The sequence below is a fragment of the Diceros bicornis genome, chromosome 5, assembly GCF_020826845.1.
Source record: "Diceros bicornis minor isolate mBicDic1 chromosome 5, mDicBic1.mat.cur, whole genome shotgun sequence".
Lineage (NCBI taxonomy): Eukaryota > Metazoa > Chordata > Mammalia > Perissodactyla > Rhinocerotidae > Diceros > Diceros bicornis.
This window is the reverse complement of record NC_080744.1, coordinates 23753450-23770994: the sequence shown is the minus strand read 5'-3', so window position 1 is coordinate 23770994 and position 17545 is coordinate 23753450. Positions and strand designations below refer to the sequence as shown.

The window sequence follows — 17545 nt, the reverse complement described above, 5'->3', positions numbered from 1 at the left end:
CCGCCTGCTATGTGAAGAGCAGAGTGTCGGAGGGCAAGAGCGAAGGTGGGGAAATGATTAGGAAGTAGGTATAACAATCCAGGTGAGAGAGGAAAGCGGCTCTGGCAGGGTGGCAGTTGTAGAGGTGATGAGGAGTGGTCAGAGTCTGGACACAGATGAACGGGAGATAGAACCATCGAGATTTGCTGACAGACTGGATGTGGGATGGGAGAGAAAGAAAGGAGTCAAGGGTGACTCCAAGATTTGGGGCCCAAGAAACTGGAAAGATGGAGCTGCCATTTACTGATGTGGGGGAGGCTGCAGGAGGACGTGCTGGAGGGAGGGCAGAAGTTTGATCTTGGACATGTTACACTGGGGGTGTCTATGACACATCCAGCAGAGATGGTAAGAAGGTGGTAAATATACAAGTTTGAGGTTCAAGGAAAACAAACAGATACAATTTTGGGAGCCAGTGGTCCTTAAAACCAGGAGGCTGGCAGAGCTCACCTGGGCAGAGTGTAGCTGGATGAGAGAGAGCCTGGGCTGGAGGCCTGAGTCCCTCCAACACCCCGAGGCTGAGCAGAGGCAGAGGCGCCAGCCACGGAGACTGAGAAGGCAGCTGGAGGCTCAGGAGGACCAGGAGGGTGGCCTGGGAGCCAAGACTATCATCCAGTCTTTACACATGATGTTTTCAAAGAGTATTTAATGCTGTGGGGAAATGCTCACCAAGGTTACGTGGGGAGAAAGCAGCATCTGAACACAATGTTAACGGCTATTTTCTGTACATGGTTATGGGTGAGGATTATTGCTATTTTCTTCTTTACAGTTTTCTCTATTTTCTTAATATTCAGCATTGAATATGTATTACTTTTTTTTTCTAAAGTTTTTTTTTTTAAAGATTTTATTTATTTATTTTTTCCCCCCAAAGCCCCAGTAGATAGTTGTATGTCATAGTTGCACATCCTCCTAGTTGCTGTGTGTGGGACACAGCCTCAGCATTGCCGGATAAGTGGTGCGTCGGTGCGCGCCCGGGATCCGAACCCGGGCCGCCAGCAGCGGAGCACACACACTTAACCGCTAAGCCACGGGGCCGGCCCTGAACATGTATTACTTTTGTAAAAATTCTTAGACAAGGATATTTGAAAATAAATATTGGAAATTGGCTTTTGCTGCTCAGAGAGTCTTCCAGCCTATTTCTTCCTCAACCATGTGCCTAGAAAAGGGAATTTAGGTCCTTCTCTCCCACAGTGGGTGCCATGGAAGGGGGGCAGTCCCACCCTAACGCAGGGGGTTTCAAAAGGGCTTTGGTCAGTAGAAGCCCCCTGGGGTGGGAGGAGACTGGTCAGGTAAGCACTGGAGGTTGTCCTGACGCTAAGCAGGCCCTGTCTCAAGAGCTGCTGAGCTGGCACCCTCGCTGACCGGCCAGCCACGCTTCTCAGAACAGGGGAGCCAGAAATGCCCGTGCATCCCCGAGACAGACCGTGGGTCCACACTCCTTGGCCTGGCATGGACTGACCGATGGACAGAACAGCAGCTTCATTAAAAAACAGTTTATTAGCATCTGTGCCACCCAGTGCAAGTGAAGATGGGCTCCCTCCCCAGGTGCCCCGGCCTCCCCACCTAAGCTCCTGGGGAGCCACTCTGTGGGGAGGCCTGTCTTGAGGCCGTGTCCTTGCTCCTCCGACTCCAGTCCCATTGCTCCTGGCCCAGGGCTAAGCCCCACCTCTAGAAGCCATAGGGATGGTCTCTCCTGAGCTCCTGTTGCCTCCAGCGTCTGAGAAGAAGCTCCCGCCCCCAGAGGCTGGGGCCACGTCCACTTGGATGACACCGTGCACCTGGGAGAGCTGTGGACTGTCCAAGCTGGCGATGAGCTGGCGGGGGCCTGGTCGCACAGGCACGAACGTCTGGCGCAGCGTCACTGTCTCGTTGCCCCCAATGTCCCTGTGGGCAGAGACAGGGTCATGGGCCTGGGGTGACTGGGGGTGGAGTGGGGAATGAGGACTGATGGGGCAGCCAGGAAGGAAGGAGGAGAAGGTGGGGCCCTTCAGGCATTTCTGGGCTCAGCTGGAATCTCCACGCCCATGACTAGGATAAAGCCTGACCCCCCCAGCCGCCTCCACAGGACCAGATCAGCGGCCACCCACCCAGCGCCCTGAACTGGAAATCTCCTCATCATCCAGGACTCCTCCCTCCCCGCTCCCATAAACACCTAGACAGACTGCTGCCCTGCCTCCCCTCCTCTCCATCATCGAGGCTCCTGCCTAACCAGACCATCCCCATCCTGCCTGGGGTCTCCAAGACGAAGGAAACTTTGAAAGGAGACTTCGGGGCTCAACACAGTATTGCCAAACACTTTCAGTTTTACCAAGAAAGTGTAAGAAAATTAATTATCCTCTACCACGATCATCCTTCCAAAGAAGAAGGAGCATTTTAATACCCTAAGATATTAGAAGGATGTTATCTCAGAAAAAAAGGAAAGTCTTTCCCAAGAATAGACAATTGGCACCTTTAAATTGATATACACTCTTGTGTGCGTGTGTGTGTGTGATTGAAAGAGTGAGAGAGGCATACATGTGCATGCACACACACACTCACACACACACACACACACACTACAGTGTCTTTATTTTCTCCCTTCTTCATGGATCTCTGAAAATCTATTCCCAGACCACTCCTCTGGGAATCACAATTTCCCCAGCTTTCTAACCGGCCTCGTTGCCTCCCATCTCATTTTTCCATTCTATTCTCTAACCACTCGGAGGTGAACTAAACCCTTCAAGGGCTTGGCTTCCTTGGTGGTTACAGGATTAGACCTCATCTCCCTAACCCGAAACACACGCTCATTCTGACTCAGCCCACCTGCCCGCCTGCCCCGCCTCATCATCCCCCACCACTCCTCCTGCCCACCGAGCTCCTTCCCATCCCTGAGCTCACCTCCCTTTTCATGCTGTGCCCCTGGGCAGCCTCCAGGCCCAGCTGGCACCATCTCCTCAGTGAGGGCTGCCTTGAGCACCCCCTGCCCTCAGGAAAATGAATCCCGCCCTGCTCTGAGCTCCTCCGGAATCTGATTGTGCGCTTTACACACTGAACGTGATTGCATTTATACCACATCTACTCGTGCCTGTTAGCTTCTGTCCTTTCCTGCATCTGCCTGAACCCTTAGCTCTGGCCCCTACTCAACCCAAGCCTGTCTTGGGGACCCTCTCTGGAGCCAGACCCTGTGCAGATGCCTCAGTCCTACAAGGGAATGAGCCAACATCCCAACTTCAAGGATGAGCTTTCCTTGGGACAAAACATTTAGCTTGGAGCCTGCTTCCAAGGGGCTTCCCTGGACCACTCTGTCCTCCTTCTTCTACCACTGTTAGCTGTGTGGTTTAGGACAAGTTACTGACTGTCTCTGATCCTCACTTTCTGCTCTGTAAAATGGACATGAATATAAAATAAGGAGGTGGGATCAGATGGTCTGGAAGGTGCCTCCAAGCTCCATGAAGGAGGAAAGGAGGGGGAGGGCAAGGAGACATACATAGCCTACCTGTTATGTTATAGACTGAATTTCCAGACTTCCTATCATAATATGTAACTAGAAATTAAGTTTGTGATTTAACAGGTAGGTTCTACTCTGGCTGGTTTTTAAAAATCTGTGTTTTTAATTTGTGCCCACTTTCCACAGACAAAAGGTTAAAGTTGTTTAGGCTCAGACCAGCCTTCAAAAGTCTATTTAACCCACACTATAATTGAACTGTACTATTTCAGAACCTAGCTTTTAACATTATTTCCAAGAGAAGTTGCTTTCCAGGTTCCAGCTGGGGATGTCAAGATCTCTCCCTGCCCTGGTCTTAGTGTCAGGCGAGACCTTCGCCACACCCATTTTCGAGTTTCAGCTGAGCTCATCAGCTGTAACGTGCCTGTAGCTGAGCGCAGATAATGAAACCAACTCCCTGACAAGGACATCAGAACTTAGATATCCAAATTAACATTTTCCTTCAATTATGTACTGTTCAACCATGTTGCCAGTGCTCAAAACATTTTTTAAACCTCCTCTACAGCCAAGCTTCATTTCTGATGGAAAAGGGCATTATTACCCACCTTGTTTGGCCACCTTATTAATTAGAATTAGCTCTAAATGACTTCAGGCTGTTTCCCCAAAGTCAAATCCACCCCCACAAGAAGGCCACCTAAAGGACATTCTAGAGAATATGATTCAGGCTCTGGGGGAAATCCCTGAGAAGGGTTTGGAACAGACTTCCAGCCTCCCTTGGTGACTGCTTTGGTGGTGACAACAGCCATCTGGAGGAGTAAGTTCTGGAATGTTTATTAAGTGGCCAGTCACCATGCTGGGTGGCACACCTTATGCTATAATGGGGTTCCATACCACAACCTTTGATGTGCAAATGAGAGCAAAGTAACACCCATCTTGGAATCTAATATATTCCAACCGACAGCTCAGGGACTTCCCCCTCGGGTCTCTCAATTGTCCTGGAGGCCCTGGCCCGGGCTCGCAGCAGCCGAGGAGACACAGAATGTCCAAGGAGGTCCTGCCTTGAAAAACCATCATCCAAATCCTCTCATTTACTGGTGGGAAGACTGGGGCCTTTAAACGGGGGGAGACTCACACAAGCTCCACAGCTGAAGAGAGGGCCAGGTGTCTGACACTCAGCTCAGTGGTCCTCACTTACTCCCAGGTGGGGGCAAGAATCAAAGGTCTGGCGAGGCTGCTGAGGGGCGCCCAGCTCTGGGGATCCCTCAGAACAGGGCACCCTCCCTCCAGCATCTGCAGGTGGGAGTCGCCTGCCAGGCGAGCTCTCTGGGAGTCCCGGGCTCCATTCTCTAAGCTGCCAGAGACCCTTACAGGGCGACATGAGGAAAGCACTCCTTCATGACATGTCACATCATCCAGGGGCCAGGCTGAGGCAGAGATCAGGAGAGCAACATTTTCAGCTTTGGCTTGTTGACAAAAGTGGCCACCACCAGGCAGAGCCTGCTGTGAGGGGCAAGGGTGGGCAGCTGGGCAGGGACCTTCTGCTTCCCTCACCCGGCCCCTCTACACAGGCCTTTGTCAAAAGAGGAAAATGCCCACCCCTGTCCCCAGAAAGCTGATCTTAAAGGTCAGCCTCTGGCCTTCTCTGCTTTCCCTCTGTGCTGTTCCTGGAAAGAGACAGGGCAGCATGTGGGTCTGTGTCAGAGACAACAGCACACGCCAGGAACACAAGCACTGTGTGTGCCCTCACTGGGCACAGAGCCTCGTCTGGCCCAGGGTCAGGCTCAGGAGGGCTGGGGTAGGGCCTGGGGTGTGGGGCCCTCTCCTCTGGAACTGCTGCTCGGCCCTCATGGCACAAACCAGGCAAGAAGCTTGAGAGCCTGTGCGCGGTGCGTGTGACGGCGGGAAGAGCAGAGTCTGCCCCTCATGAGCTGTGCGCCCCTGTGAGACGTGGCCCCAGCCTTCCCGTCTGTAAAGTGTGGCTGACCACTCCCAACAGAGCCCTGACTTTGTGCCACGAACCAGCTACACACTTTCTGTGTATCCTCTCCTCTGAGTCTCACTACGACCTCAGAGCCAGGTCCCATGGTGATCCCCACTTTACAGGGGACAAAACTGAGCCTTAGAGGAGATAAGTCACTTGCCTGAGGGCGCGTAGCCAGTGAGTGATGGAGCTGGGACCTGAACCCAAGCCTTTAGGATCCCAAAGCTTTGCCTTTTTTTAAAATTTTTTTTGTGAGGAAGATCAGCCCTGAGCTAACATCCACACCAATCCTCCACTTTTTGCTGAGGAAGACTGGCCCTGAGCTTACATCCATGCCGATCTTCCTCCACTTTGTATGGGACGCCACCACAGCATGGCCTGACAAGCGGTGTGTCAGTGCGCGCCCAGGATCCGAACCTGGGCCTCCAGCAGCAGAGTGCGTGCACTTAACCGCTACGCCACGGGGCCGGCCCCACAAAGCTTTGCTTTTAACCATAGGATGCTCTCTAATGTCCTTTAAAGGGTTTTTGTAGTCTCTAAATGAGATAATGTTCCTGAAAGTGCCCGGTCAACGCCTGAGAGCTGGGCGATGTTTGTGAGGAGGTGCTGACGATTCCCACGGGAAGTTTTAGCTCCCTACTGAGATGGGAGGCAGGGCAGGGACACGGAGCCCAGCACAGGCCCGCAGCAAGTCTCCTGAAATGCTGTTTAGACTGAACTGAGTCGGGAGGTACTGCCCACTGGCCCCAGGCTCCTTGGCTGGGCCCTGACACACCGTACCCATCCTGACCGAGAGAGAAGCAAAGCTGGGACCCAGGGCAGCCCAGGAGGCAGGCAAGGGCAGCTGCAGGGGCAGGAGAGAGGCCAGACTCACCCAACGTTGAGGATCTTGGGTCTCTGTAGCCCGGAGCCCTCGAGCCGGAAGACGACGTTGGTGAGGGTGACAGGCAGGGGGTTCTTGAAGACAATCTGCACTTCGCACTCCTGGCCCACCACAGCTGCCCCCAATAACTAAGGGAAAGAGAGGCCCACCCCCACATCAGAGACCCTGGCCAGCCACATGGGGACCATACACCCCACCAGAGAGGGAAAACTCCTTAGAATCAAAACCTCCCCAAGTCCCACATTTCTGCCCCCAAGAAAAGGCTCCCCAAAAGCCAGAGAGGAAACTCCAACTCACTCCCCAGCTGAAGCTATCACAGCATCGGGGATATGAGATCTCATTTTCCAGATGAGGAAACTGAGGCCCAAGAGCTCAGAGCCAGTCCCTGAACTTCTCCTGGAACTACTCCTGGCTCAGCGCCCTCTCCCTTTCCCCTCCGATCTCCCCCAGCCCCTGGCCATCCCCGAGGCCCAGCAAGCTGCACTCACCGTGAGAGAGAGGTCCGGGGTGCGCAGACGGAAGGTATGCTGCTTGGCCAGCACCTGCCCGTTCTCCTTGACGTGGCCCGAGACATTGAGCAGCATGGCCCCCTGGTCCACGAGGTGGGGCTGGTATTCCCTGTAAGCCACGGGCATGTCCACACGGTCCGCTGGGGAGAAAAGCATGGTGTCACCGGGGCCTGCTTCCCCAGACACGGCCCCCCGGGGTCTCCAGGTTCACAGCCCCGGGGTGCCCAGCCGCCCAGGGGGCAGAGCCCGGGAAGGAGCACTTACAGGCCCCTGGCTGCAGCACCACTTCTTTCTTGCTCTCCTTGAAGACGGACCCAGTGACACCCGTGTAGAAGGTGACAGAGAGGTACAGGTGCAGCTTCACAGTGCGGAGGCTGCCGCCGCGATTGGTCAGCACCACGCAGACCGTCAGGTCCTGCCCCATCACTGCGTCCTGTGACTCCACCTGCAAGGCCACATCCTCAGCCGAGTCCCGGGTGGCGTACACGTTGGGTTTGCTGCCATGGGCTGCTGCTGTCTCCACTGCCTTCCGCTCTGCTTCTGAGCCTGGGGGTTGAGGGTCAAGGGTGAAGCCAGTATGGGCAAGTGCTCAGCAGGAACACTTGGCATGGGCCGGAGCTGGCCAGGTTGGGAGGACAGTACCTTCTGGGTGCTTATAGATGTGGGTGACGTCCTCCCGCATGTGGGAGCCAATGGCCTTTGTGATGATGAGCGTGCCAATGGCCTTCTCCTCCACGTACACAATCTTGAAGCTGCCATCAGCCTGCCGCTGCCAGTAAACCTTATCGCTGTTCACCTGTTGGTGGGTGTGGGGGCTGTGAGCCAGGAATGAGCGAGCCAGAGGGTCTGAGGCTGGGCCTGATTCCCAGCTGCCTTCTCCGATCCTGGCGCTGCAAGGAAGGCCAGATCCGAAGGTTGGGAGCTTCCCGGCAGAGCCAAACTGGGCGACTTTCCAAGCTGAGCCAGACAAGACCAGAGAGCAGGGAAGCTGGTCTGGGAGGCTCCTTGCAGCGCATTTTGGCATTAATAACAATAATCCCTTATGCTCATTCACTGGCTTTATGACTTATTAAGCAGTTCCATACCCATTATTTCTTTTGATCCCGAGTACAGGAAGCACGGCAGCCATTTTTATCCCTTTTTTACAGTTGAGGAAACTAAGACTCATAGAAAGAGTGACTTGCCCAAGGTCACACAGCTAGTCAGTCAGCGGTGAAGCCAGGACTAGAGAACCCGGACAGAGGCCAGAGCTCTGGTCCCTCCGGACTGCCCAAGAAGGCGCCTGGAGCACAGCCCTCACCTCAGCAAAAATGAAAGGGGTGTCGTACTTCATGTAGACCAGGCCATTCTTGATGGACTCCACAGAGCAGGGGCCACAGCAGAAGATGCCTAGGGGAGTGAGGGCAGGATGGAGGTGAAAGATCCAAGGAGGCCAAGGGGGACCCTCAGATCCTGGGGAGAGGCCCACCCACCCAGGCCCAGTGCCCACTGCCTCAGGGTCGGTGCCACCTGGTCCAACCCAGGGAAGGAAAACAAAGAAGAGCATGGTTCCATTTGGCCTCAGTCAGCAGGGGGTGGGGCGGGGCCAACCGTGGGACAAGACTGCCTGGATCACTAAGTCATCGTATACTTTTCCTCTACTGGCTGAAGCTGGATATTGGCCATCTGTGACCCCCAGAGGTCAGGACCCCACATCCTACATCAAATCAAACCCAGAGCCCATGGTGGCTCTGCATGCTGGCTGGGAAAGTAATGACACCGCAGCCACCATTCCAGAAAGATCCAGACAAACTCTCAGCTCTACAGCCCGCTGTGTGCTCTCTGTGGGGAGGTGGGGGCGGAGCTGGTGGGAAATAGAGTCTGTCCTCATTGTGCTCAGGAGGGTTTTCTAGAGGAGATGGCCTGACAGGGAGGAGGCTTGGCAGGAAAGGACACAGAACAGGAAGGGAGGGCCATCCAACAGGAAAGAATCTTAGAAAACACCTAGCACTACGGTCCCCTTTACAGCTGGGGAAACTGAGGCTCAGTGAGGCAAAGCAGATGTCAGGATCTCACAGGACACTTAGATACAGAGAGAATGGAAGGAGCTAAGATTTATCAGTAGGGACTATTCCAGGCATGCTGCTGGTCTCTCTAATGTATAATGATCTCATGTAATTCTCCCAACCACCCTACATGGTACATGTTATCCCCATATTACACACAAAAACACCAGAACCCAAAGGTGCAAGGAACTTGCTCGAGATGACGTATCTAAGAAGTGATCAAGCTGGAATCAAGCCCGGGGCTGGCTGGCCCCAAAGCCGCTGCCTGCCGCCTACCCCACCGCTTCCCAGCGTGGGGGCAGGAACTCAGATCTCCTGGGGTCCTGGGCCAGGCTGTTCCAGCATCACAGGCATCACTGGGTTACACAACTCAGGGGCAGATGACAGAGCGGGAGGGGTCTGGCCAGAGACCAGAGGAGGAATGCAGGCCAGGCATGGACCATTGGACCCGGGACAAGGAAGGGAGAGGGGGGAAGGAAGCAGGCCCAGCCGCCCGGGGCTGGAGGGGGGACCGGGACACGATACCTGTTTGAGAACAGAGTGTATGGCAGCTCTAATTTTTGCAGAAACATGCATGTGGACACAGAAAAGGGACTAGTAGGTTATGTCATCAGTGATTATGTCATAGGTCTCCATCATAGGGGCTGTTTTCTTCTTTAAACCCATCTGAACCCTGATTTTTTCTATACTGTATATATAACTCACAGCGAGCAACCAAATAGACAGGAGAGGGACTTGGCAAAAGTGAGAACGTGGGTTAGAAAGGGAGGGAGTCAGGGACCGGGTGTGCTCTGCTGCTGACCTAGCGCTCTGTGTCCTAGAGAAAGTCACTGTCCCTCTCTGTGCCATCACTTGCCACGTGTCCCACAAGGGCTTGGAGTCGGTCCCAGACCCAGCTGATCTTCAGCATCACCAGGGGAACTTCCAAAAATAGATATTCCTAGAATCTACCCTGGAATGTCTGATGTATCAGGTCTGGGGTAGGACCTAGAAATTTACTTAAAACAAAACAAAAGCCTCTTCAGAGAGAATAGGGAACTTTTACAATTTACATTGTTCAATTCTATGTTTTTTTTTCCTTCCAAGCATGTATTACTTAGAATAATGACAATTTTTTATCTTTAAAAAATATATAAATAAAAGGGCCCTTCAATTAATTATCTCCGGGACCTACAAGTAAAAAAGCAAGTGAGAACAGTGGATTTGTTGGGGGAGGGAAACCTCTCACTGAATTCTCTTGCATCTTTTGACTTTTGAACCATCTGAGTAATTAACCCTCTGAGGAATTATAAATAAATAAAATTTAGGCAAATAAATAGTTATGCAGGAAGGTGGCAATAAACTAAGGGCCCTACAGTGACTTCACTGATAAGCTGGTTTAAAGAACCTTGATGTTAAAGGACCAGGCTCTGAGGCCCAGCCTAGCGCTGACGCTCTGGAGTTTGTTAGCAGGTTGGGGAGCTGGGAGGGGGCCAAAGTGGGGTACGGGAGCCAGGCAGGGCCCCGTCTCACCACTGCTGGTCTCCTGGGGTGTGGCGTCCACAACCTGCCACCCGTCAAAGCCTGAGGGCAGGTCTGGCCTCTTCATCCAACAGTCGTTCCACACGTGGAAGTTCCTGGATGGACAAGAGGGAGGGCTGGGTCTGAGCAGCCCGTCCAGGCCTCCCCAGCACCCCACCTCGGCCTCCAGGCCTCAGGTCACGGTTCCTCACCAGAGACGGCAGTCCAGCCCCCGCCCCAGCCTCACCAAACAGAATCATGGTTCAGGTGCTCAAGTGGCTTCATGTTCTCGTCAAAGTAGATGTCCATGGTGAGGGACGTGTCTGTGTCGTGCGCTGAGTTGAAGTTGGTGACAGTGCGGGTGGCCAGGCCCAGGCAGCGCAGCACTGCAGAGGAGCCAGGGTTGGGGTTTAGGGCCCGGAGCCAGGGCAGAGTTGGGGGCAGGTGAGGTGTCAGGTCAGGAACAGCAGGGGGACAAGGGCAACTGGGGTTGCCAAGCTGGGTCAGGGGTCATTAGGGTCAGGAGGGCTTTGGGGCAGGGAGCGTTGGGGGTTAGGGGAAGCAAGGCCACCTGCTTGGCCTTGTCCCTGCCTGTTCCTTCTCCTTCCTCTCCCCTAGGCCTCTCTCGGTTATTAACACTAATTAACGGTAATTAAGGCCAGCCTACCATCCACAGCAGCCTGCCCCTGCAATGTAGCCACAGCTGGACCTGGCTCACTCGGGAAGGTGGAACCTGCTTCCCTCCCTCCTCCTGTCCCCGTCCTTCCACTACCTGTGGTGGTCACACCGGCGAAGACCCAGCACTGGCCGTAGGGGACAGAATAGCCAGTGCGCAGGTAGCTGAGTAGGATCTCCACGCTGCCCACCCATGCTGACGGGTTGGTGCCTCGGGAGTAATCGCCAGACCAGTTCCCAATCAGGACCCCATTGTCATCCAAGGAGTTCACCTGTCCAGGACAGGATGGGGTCGGGGGAGGTTGGGGGAGAGGCTCAGGACCGGCCATATGGTTCCCCAGCCCAGCCCCTGACCCTGCAACCACCCTTTACCCGGAAATGTCTCAGGATCTCGCCAGCAATCTGAGCCCCGCCCCCACCCCCCCCAACCACCTGCCCCCCCATCCCTGGTCTGACACAGGAATGTGAATCCGGGGTGTGCCAAGTTTGGGTTTGGCCCTACATTCCACAAGAGCTGGGACAGGAGCCAGGAAGGGTGGGGTGGGGGCAGGCAAGGGAGGGAAGAGGAGTGAGACCCCTCCCCACAATACCCTCTGCAAGGGCAGGGACAGGGCTGGGGGCCTGGAGGAATCAGAAAGGGCAGGAGGGGGTGCAGAGGAGGGAGCAGGCAGACACACAGTAGGGCTCAGAGACATGAGGGTGCTCACCATGGCAGAGATGACCCGGGAGACACTGACTGGGTCCCCACGGCCTCCATAGGGCATGCCCCGCCGGTCCAGGATGTACAGGCAGGCATCCAGCACCCCGTGGTCAAACTGGAAGGAGGTAGGACACAGGTGACTATGGTCCACTGCGGCCAAGCTCCACCCCTAGGCCAGCGCCTGCTCCCCCACCGCCCCACCTGCCTATAGCTCCCCAAAGTGCATGTGGCCTTGGCCAGCCATACCTGGCCGTAGTTCCAGGTCCGCTCGCCAATCTGTGCTTCGGTCCCGTAGTAAATTCTCCCAGACTCATTAAGCACGTATTCCTGCCGCCAGTCCTCACGGTCCACATACACGATGTCCTCTGTGTCCCCAGAACACACATGACAAGTCCCCTCCAGCCCTCTCCTGGCCCCACCTGCCCCTGGGCCAATTCTGCAGGACTCATGTCCACAGAGGAAGAGAGGGGATGCCACCTCTAGCCTGACAGGACTGCTACTGGGAAGGACAGAGCGAGCATGGCAGATGGTGGGAGGAGGGTGGATGTAACCAGAGCCCATCACCAGGAGAGGTGAGGCTGTGTGACCTTGGGTGGGTCACCTTTCTACACTGGACCTAGGTGCCCTTACCTGGACAATGGGAGGCTGGCTTCTCCTAGGGCCAGGCACCCAGGCACCTAGCCGGATCCTAGGAACTGGAGCCCTGACTTGCCCTCCTCCTGCCCTGACTCCAGCAGGCTTACCTGGGCACCAGGGATTGAAGAGGATGTAGATCTCATTGCGGGGGTCAAAGGGCAACTGGAACTCGCCAGCCTCCGTGCGCGTGCGGACCGTGAATTGAAACTTGCCGATGATGGCGTTGGGGGAAGTGTGGACCCGTAGGTTCAGATTCTGCCCACTGGCCTTGGTCACCTGGGCCTTCCAGCCTCCACTGCCCCCCTTGCCCACTGGGATGATCACGTGGGTGCCCTTGCCCACCTCGGGGTTGTTTCCTGGGGTGGGGGAAGCAGCAATTAGCTGGTGAGGCCTCCCTGAGGGGTGTGGGATGGAGCCTTGGACGTCTCCCAGCCCCACCCAGAATGTCTATGAACCAGTACGTGTGTGTCCCTGAGTTGGGCCATCGCCTTAGTCTGTGACAGTCTCTGAGAGTAGCCCTGTCCCCGCCCGATGTTTGCCCACATGTCAGGGCAGAGCCCCAGTCCAACATCCCAAACCTGTTCCCCAGACATTGAACTCTGAGGTGGGTAGGAGAGACCAGGTCACCATCACCCTCTGCCTGCCTGACTGTCCCAGAGACTGGCTGGGTCCAGATGCCCCCAGCCCATGTGAAAGGGCAGTCCAGATCCTGAAGGCCAGCCCTGCCTGTTCCCTGGGGCTGCAGCTTCCAGAGCCCAGGGCATCCCTGGTGGAGGTGGTGGGGGTACCTGGGAAATTAGAGGCTGGGGTGGGTGAGGCTAGGCCCTAATCAAGGGGTACGAGGAGTCACCCGCCCCCAGCGGCAGCATAATCATCAGCCTGGGCAGTCCACGGCCACCACGCAACGCAGTGAGGGAGGCACCTGTCCTGGGTCATGGGGACAGAGATACAGAGTTGGACAGAGAGAGCAGAGAGAGCCAGCCACACCCTGGGGAAGGAGAGCAGACCCAGAAGGAAAGACATACAGAGGCAGCAACACTGAAGGAGATGCTGATGCAAGCACCTGAAGAGAAAGTCTTTTAAGACAAACGCTCCTAGAGGCTTGAAGAGGGTGAGCTTAGGAAAACGGGGACACCAAGACCCTCCCTAAGACACACCCCTAGGGACACAATTGCACCTGCCTTATCTGGCAGACGTGAGGAGTGGGGTGGAGGAGAAGCCTAAAGACACCCCTCTGACCTTAATACCAGGACTCAGAGGCCCTGCTAGCCTGCACCCCCGCCAGTCTAGGGCCTTCACCCTTCCCACTGCAGGCCCCACTGACCAATGAGCAGCTCCAGGGCGACGTGATCGGAGGACTCATAGGGCCGAGACAGGAGGAGGACCATGTGGAAGGGCTGCCCTCGGCGCACAATCAGCTCGTTGTACTCAAACTCATCCGTGTGGTGCTCTCGGCGGTTCTGGTCTGAGCGGGAGCTCAGCAGATCCACACTGGTCACCACCAGCATACCCTCTGCAAGGCCACAGCTCTGGGTCAGTGAAGCCCCACGGGGAGTCCAGGCCCCCATCATTGGCCTCCCAGGCCCCTAGAGATGCCAGGATGAGTCCCAGGCCCCATTAAGGCCTTTCAGGTCTTAGCTAAGGTGGACAGGTCAGCCTCACCTCGGATGGTGCCGTCTCCAGTTGCATTCACGCCACTGCCTCTGCCTCGGGAGCCAGGCTGGCGGGAGTCTGAGCCCCGGGAGTCAGGTCTTCGACTCCCAGAGCGGGACCCTCGACCTCCGGAGGGCTCAGGCCCCAAGTCATCATCTGTCCTATTCCCGCAGGAGCAGCAGCCACAGCAGCGAGCCCAGAAGGAACGGCCTCCTCGGCGAGAACGACTCTCTGGCTCCGGCTCTGGCTCTGGAGAAGGTGTGGTGGGGGGCTGCCAGGGGTTCCCGCCCCAGCGGCCCACGTCTGAACGAGGACCTTCCGTCATGCCTGGGTGGAAGAGGCAGGGGAGGCTCTGATCACCCACTCAGACCTCCTGTACCCAGGACGCCCCAGCCAGCTCACCCAGAAACCCTCCATCCAGAGAGCTGATTAAGTCCTAGCCAGATGACAGAGATGATCTGATCTTGTCCCAGAGATTCCCCCAGATCCATCCAGAGACCCTCCACGGAGACTCCTTTCAGACTCACCTAGAGAAACTTCCCACACTGCAAAGAAGAGCATTCCCCCTCTCACTCCCACAGAGACATCCACCAAACCAGATGCCCAAGAGAGAAACCTGCTCATGGAGCCATCCCAGGAAGGCGTGGGCACTTGTCACAGCCTCAAAACCTAGTGGCACGGAGCATCCCCTGGCCTGCTCCCTCACCTGCCGGCTCCTCAGTCTAGAGGTCCAAGAGCTGATGCCTCTAGGACCCATTTCTTAGCAGAAATCCCCCACCGAAGGCTCTTTGCAAAAGATAGGCGGGTGACATGCTGGGCTTGGGGTCCTTGGCATTCCCCACCTTCGGTCAAACCCCAGCACGGAGCTGCCCGCAGGGACCAGGCGCCGCAGGCGCTCGGAGCCCGCGCTCCCCGGGGCGCGGAGTCTCGGAGTCGGGGGCGGCCTCGCGGGGACCGACAGGCTGGGGCTGGCCCGCACTCCACCTGCTGGGGCCGGACCTCGCCCGGCCCCCAGACGGCGTCGCTGGGGCTCAGTACCGCGATGCCCGTCGGAGCCGCTCACCTGGTGCGGGTGTTGGCGACGGCATCGCTGCGTCCCGCGGTCGCGGTGGAACTGATGGGACCGGGCGGACGGACTGGACGCCGCCGCACGAGTGGAAGGTGTGGGGCAGGCAGGTAAGTCGTTTATGAGGGGGGAGGGCGGGGCCCCGCCGCTGGGGAGAAGAGGAAGCGTGGTTGCTCCATCCCTCATCTGTGGGGAGGAGGCCCGACCTCTGGGGGCTGTCTTCCGAGGCAGGGGCGGGAAATGAGGCCTTTCGAGGAACCGTGGAAACGTGAGGATGCAGGGTGGGGCCGGCGCTAGCGAGGGGGCGGGGTCTGTCAAGGCTGAGGCTGGGTGAAAGTGGAAGGTCTTGGCGAGACCGCCCCGCCTGAGGGACCCTACATCAGGCTGATTCCTGCTGGGCTGGGGCATAAGCAGACCCTTCTCCTAGGCGGAGAAGCCCTGGGGGCAATGGGGCAGGGAGCCCCTTTCACCCACACCGCTATCCAGCAGACCCTCTGTTCCCAAGCTCAGGCTACCTGCCTGTGCCCTCACAGACCCCTGCTGCCAGCCTCCTGTGCAGCCTAGGCCCGGCTCAGCCCTGTGAAACTGGCCCATGGACCTGCTCCTGGGACTCATGCTGCCCAGGGAGGTCCAGGGATCCCAAGTTGCAGACTGGTGACATCAGCAGCCAGGCCCTCAGACCGGCTCCACCAGCCAGCCCCTGACCTGCCGGCTCTACTAGATCCTCTGACACCTGCCCATCTCTCCCTCCTTCTTCCTCCAGCTGCTCCGCAGCCCCTGGCATGAGTGAGCTGCCCTCAGCTTCCTGTGTCCCTCCAAGTTTGGGATGGGGCATCAGAGTAGGGGCAATCTCTTGTTTTCTCCCCCCAGCCAGGGGGCTCCGGGGAGGCTGACGCCTGTGTTCTGAGGCTCAGGTGGGAACTGAGGCCCCCTCCCCAGGCTGCAGAGTACCGCCTTCTCTCAGTGAGAGGAGCATCTGGTCAGCTGGGATCCAGGATTCTCCAACCTGAATTCTTCCTGGGAATTCTGACCAACTGGCTCCAGGCACCTGTGTGCACCCCACTCCACCCTGGCACTGGGAGAAACACCAGGGATGCCACCGAGAGCACCCCACAGCAGAGGCCAGCATCTCCACGGAGGCTCTCCTGGGAGTCCTTCCGGAAGGCTGGGGCCCTGTTCTGGGGGTCTCTCCCTTCCATCCCACTGGAGTCCCAGCTCTGCTCATGGAACACTGAATGAAAGACAGTGAAAATGGGGCTGGCAAGAAGACACAAGGAAGGTGACTCGAGGAGAGGCTGAGTCTAGTGATGCATCAGGCAGGGAGGGGCCGCGGGGAGTGGGGACAGAGGCTCCAGGACCCGACAGGGAGCCCTCCACACCCACACCGACCTTTTTCTGTCCAGCTCCCAGCCCCAGCCCTGGCAGGAGGGTCTGCCCACACCGCCAACACTCTCAGAGGACTCACAAGGGGAAATCAAATTCCAGGCAGGTGTGACGTAGGTCAGCCAGAGGGCTGTGTTGAGGGGCTGTTTGTGCATCCCTATGGATACAGGAAAGGGCCGGGCCCTGAGTCTGGATGTGCGCGAGCATGTGTGGGCCCATGTAGATTTCCAGGGAACCAGGAAATTGCCCTGGCACATTCTCTCCCTCTTGTTTTGATCAATCTTTCTCTTTCCTCACCCAGCCAGGTTTGACTCAGTGCCCTAAGCCTTAAGCCACTCCCCTTTCCTACCCCCAGGAGGCTGGAGTGCCTCAGGGCTTTCCAAGTCAGGACACCATGTGCACGTGTCTGTGTGTGTGCCTGTGTGTCTTGGTGGGGGCGGGGGTCCATGGGAGCAGACTCCCGACTCAGTACCTCAGGGAGCTGAGGCCAGGTCTGCCCAACCATTCCATGACAATATAAAAGCAAGAAAGTCAGCCTGGAATCCCAGACCAAGATGTCGAGACAGCTTAGGTTCCAGCAATCTTGGCCATGTCTCAACAGTAGTTTCCTCATCAGTACAGTGGGCCCAATCATCACGTCCCCGAGAGCTCGTGACGATCAAATGGGATCAAGTGTATCTTCCAGGGCTCTTCAACAGCAGAATGCTATTCAGTGTTGTTCTAAGAGGGTGGAGCGAGGGCGCCATGACCCACTCTTTCTGGGAACAGCCTTCTCAGCCGTGGTGGATGAGAGTCAGGGGTTCGGGGCAGATGGGCATCTGCCAGGGGCAGGGATCATGGGAGAGACTTTCATGAGCCCTTCCAGCTGGAGACACTTAAGCTACCTTGTAGCCCAGCCCCAACCAGAACCTGAACCCAAACCTGATCCCAGCCCAAACCAGGAGGTAAATTTCAAATCCAGCCCTCGTCCTGACTCTGCCCCAAGCACTGAGGCTTTGGTTCTCCATGACAGGGAACAGCAGGACTGAGCATAAAATGAAAGTGGAGAGGTGAG

At 56.6% G+C, this 17545-nt stretch overlaps 1 protein-coding gene across 1 annotated transcript; it reads right to left on the bottom strand.

Moving 5' to 3' along the window:
• Positions 1-1470: 1470 nt before the first annotated feature.
• On the bottom strand, positions 1471-17540 carry TGM1 (transglutaminase 1). The gene is made up of 15 exons (XM_058540852.1): positions 15106-17540; positions 14052-14369; positions 13714-13902; positions 12497-12745; positions 12000-12118; positions 11761-11868; positions 11151-11325; positions 10626-10764; positions 10391-10494; positions 8134-8222; positions 7476-7629; positions 7098-7379; positions 6813-6973; positions 6316-6452; positions 1471-1920 (listed from the first exon to the last, which is right to left on the bottom strand). The coding sequence occupies exons 1-15, from the start codon at positions 15128-15130 to the stop codon at positions 1692-1694; spliced, it is 2478 nt and encodes an 825-aa protein (XP_058396835.1). The 5' UTR covers positions 15131-17540; the 3' UTR covers positions 1471-1691.
• Between the last annotated feature and the right edge of the window lie 5 nt (positions 17541-17545).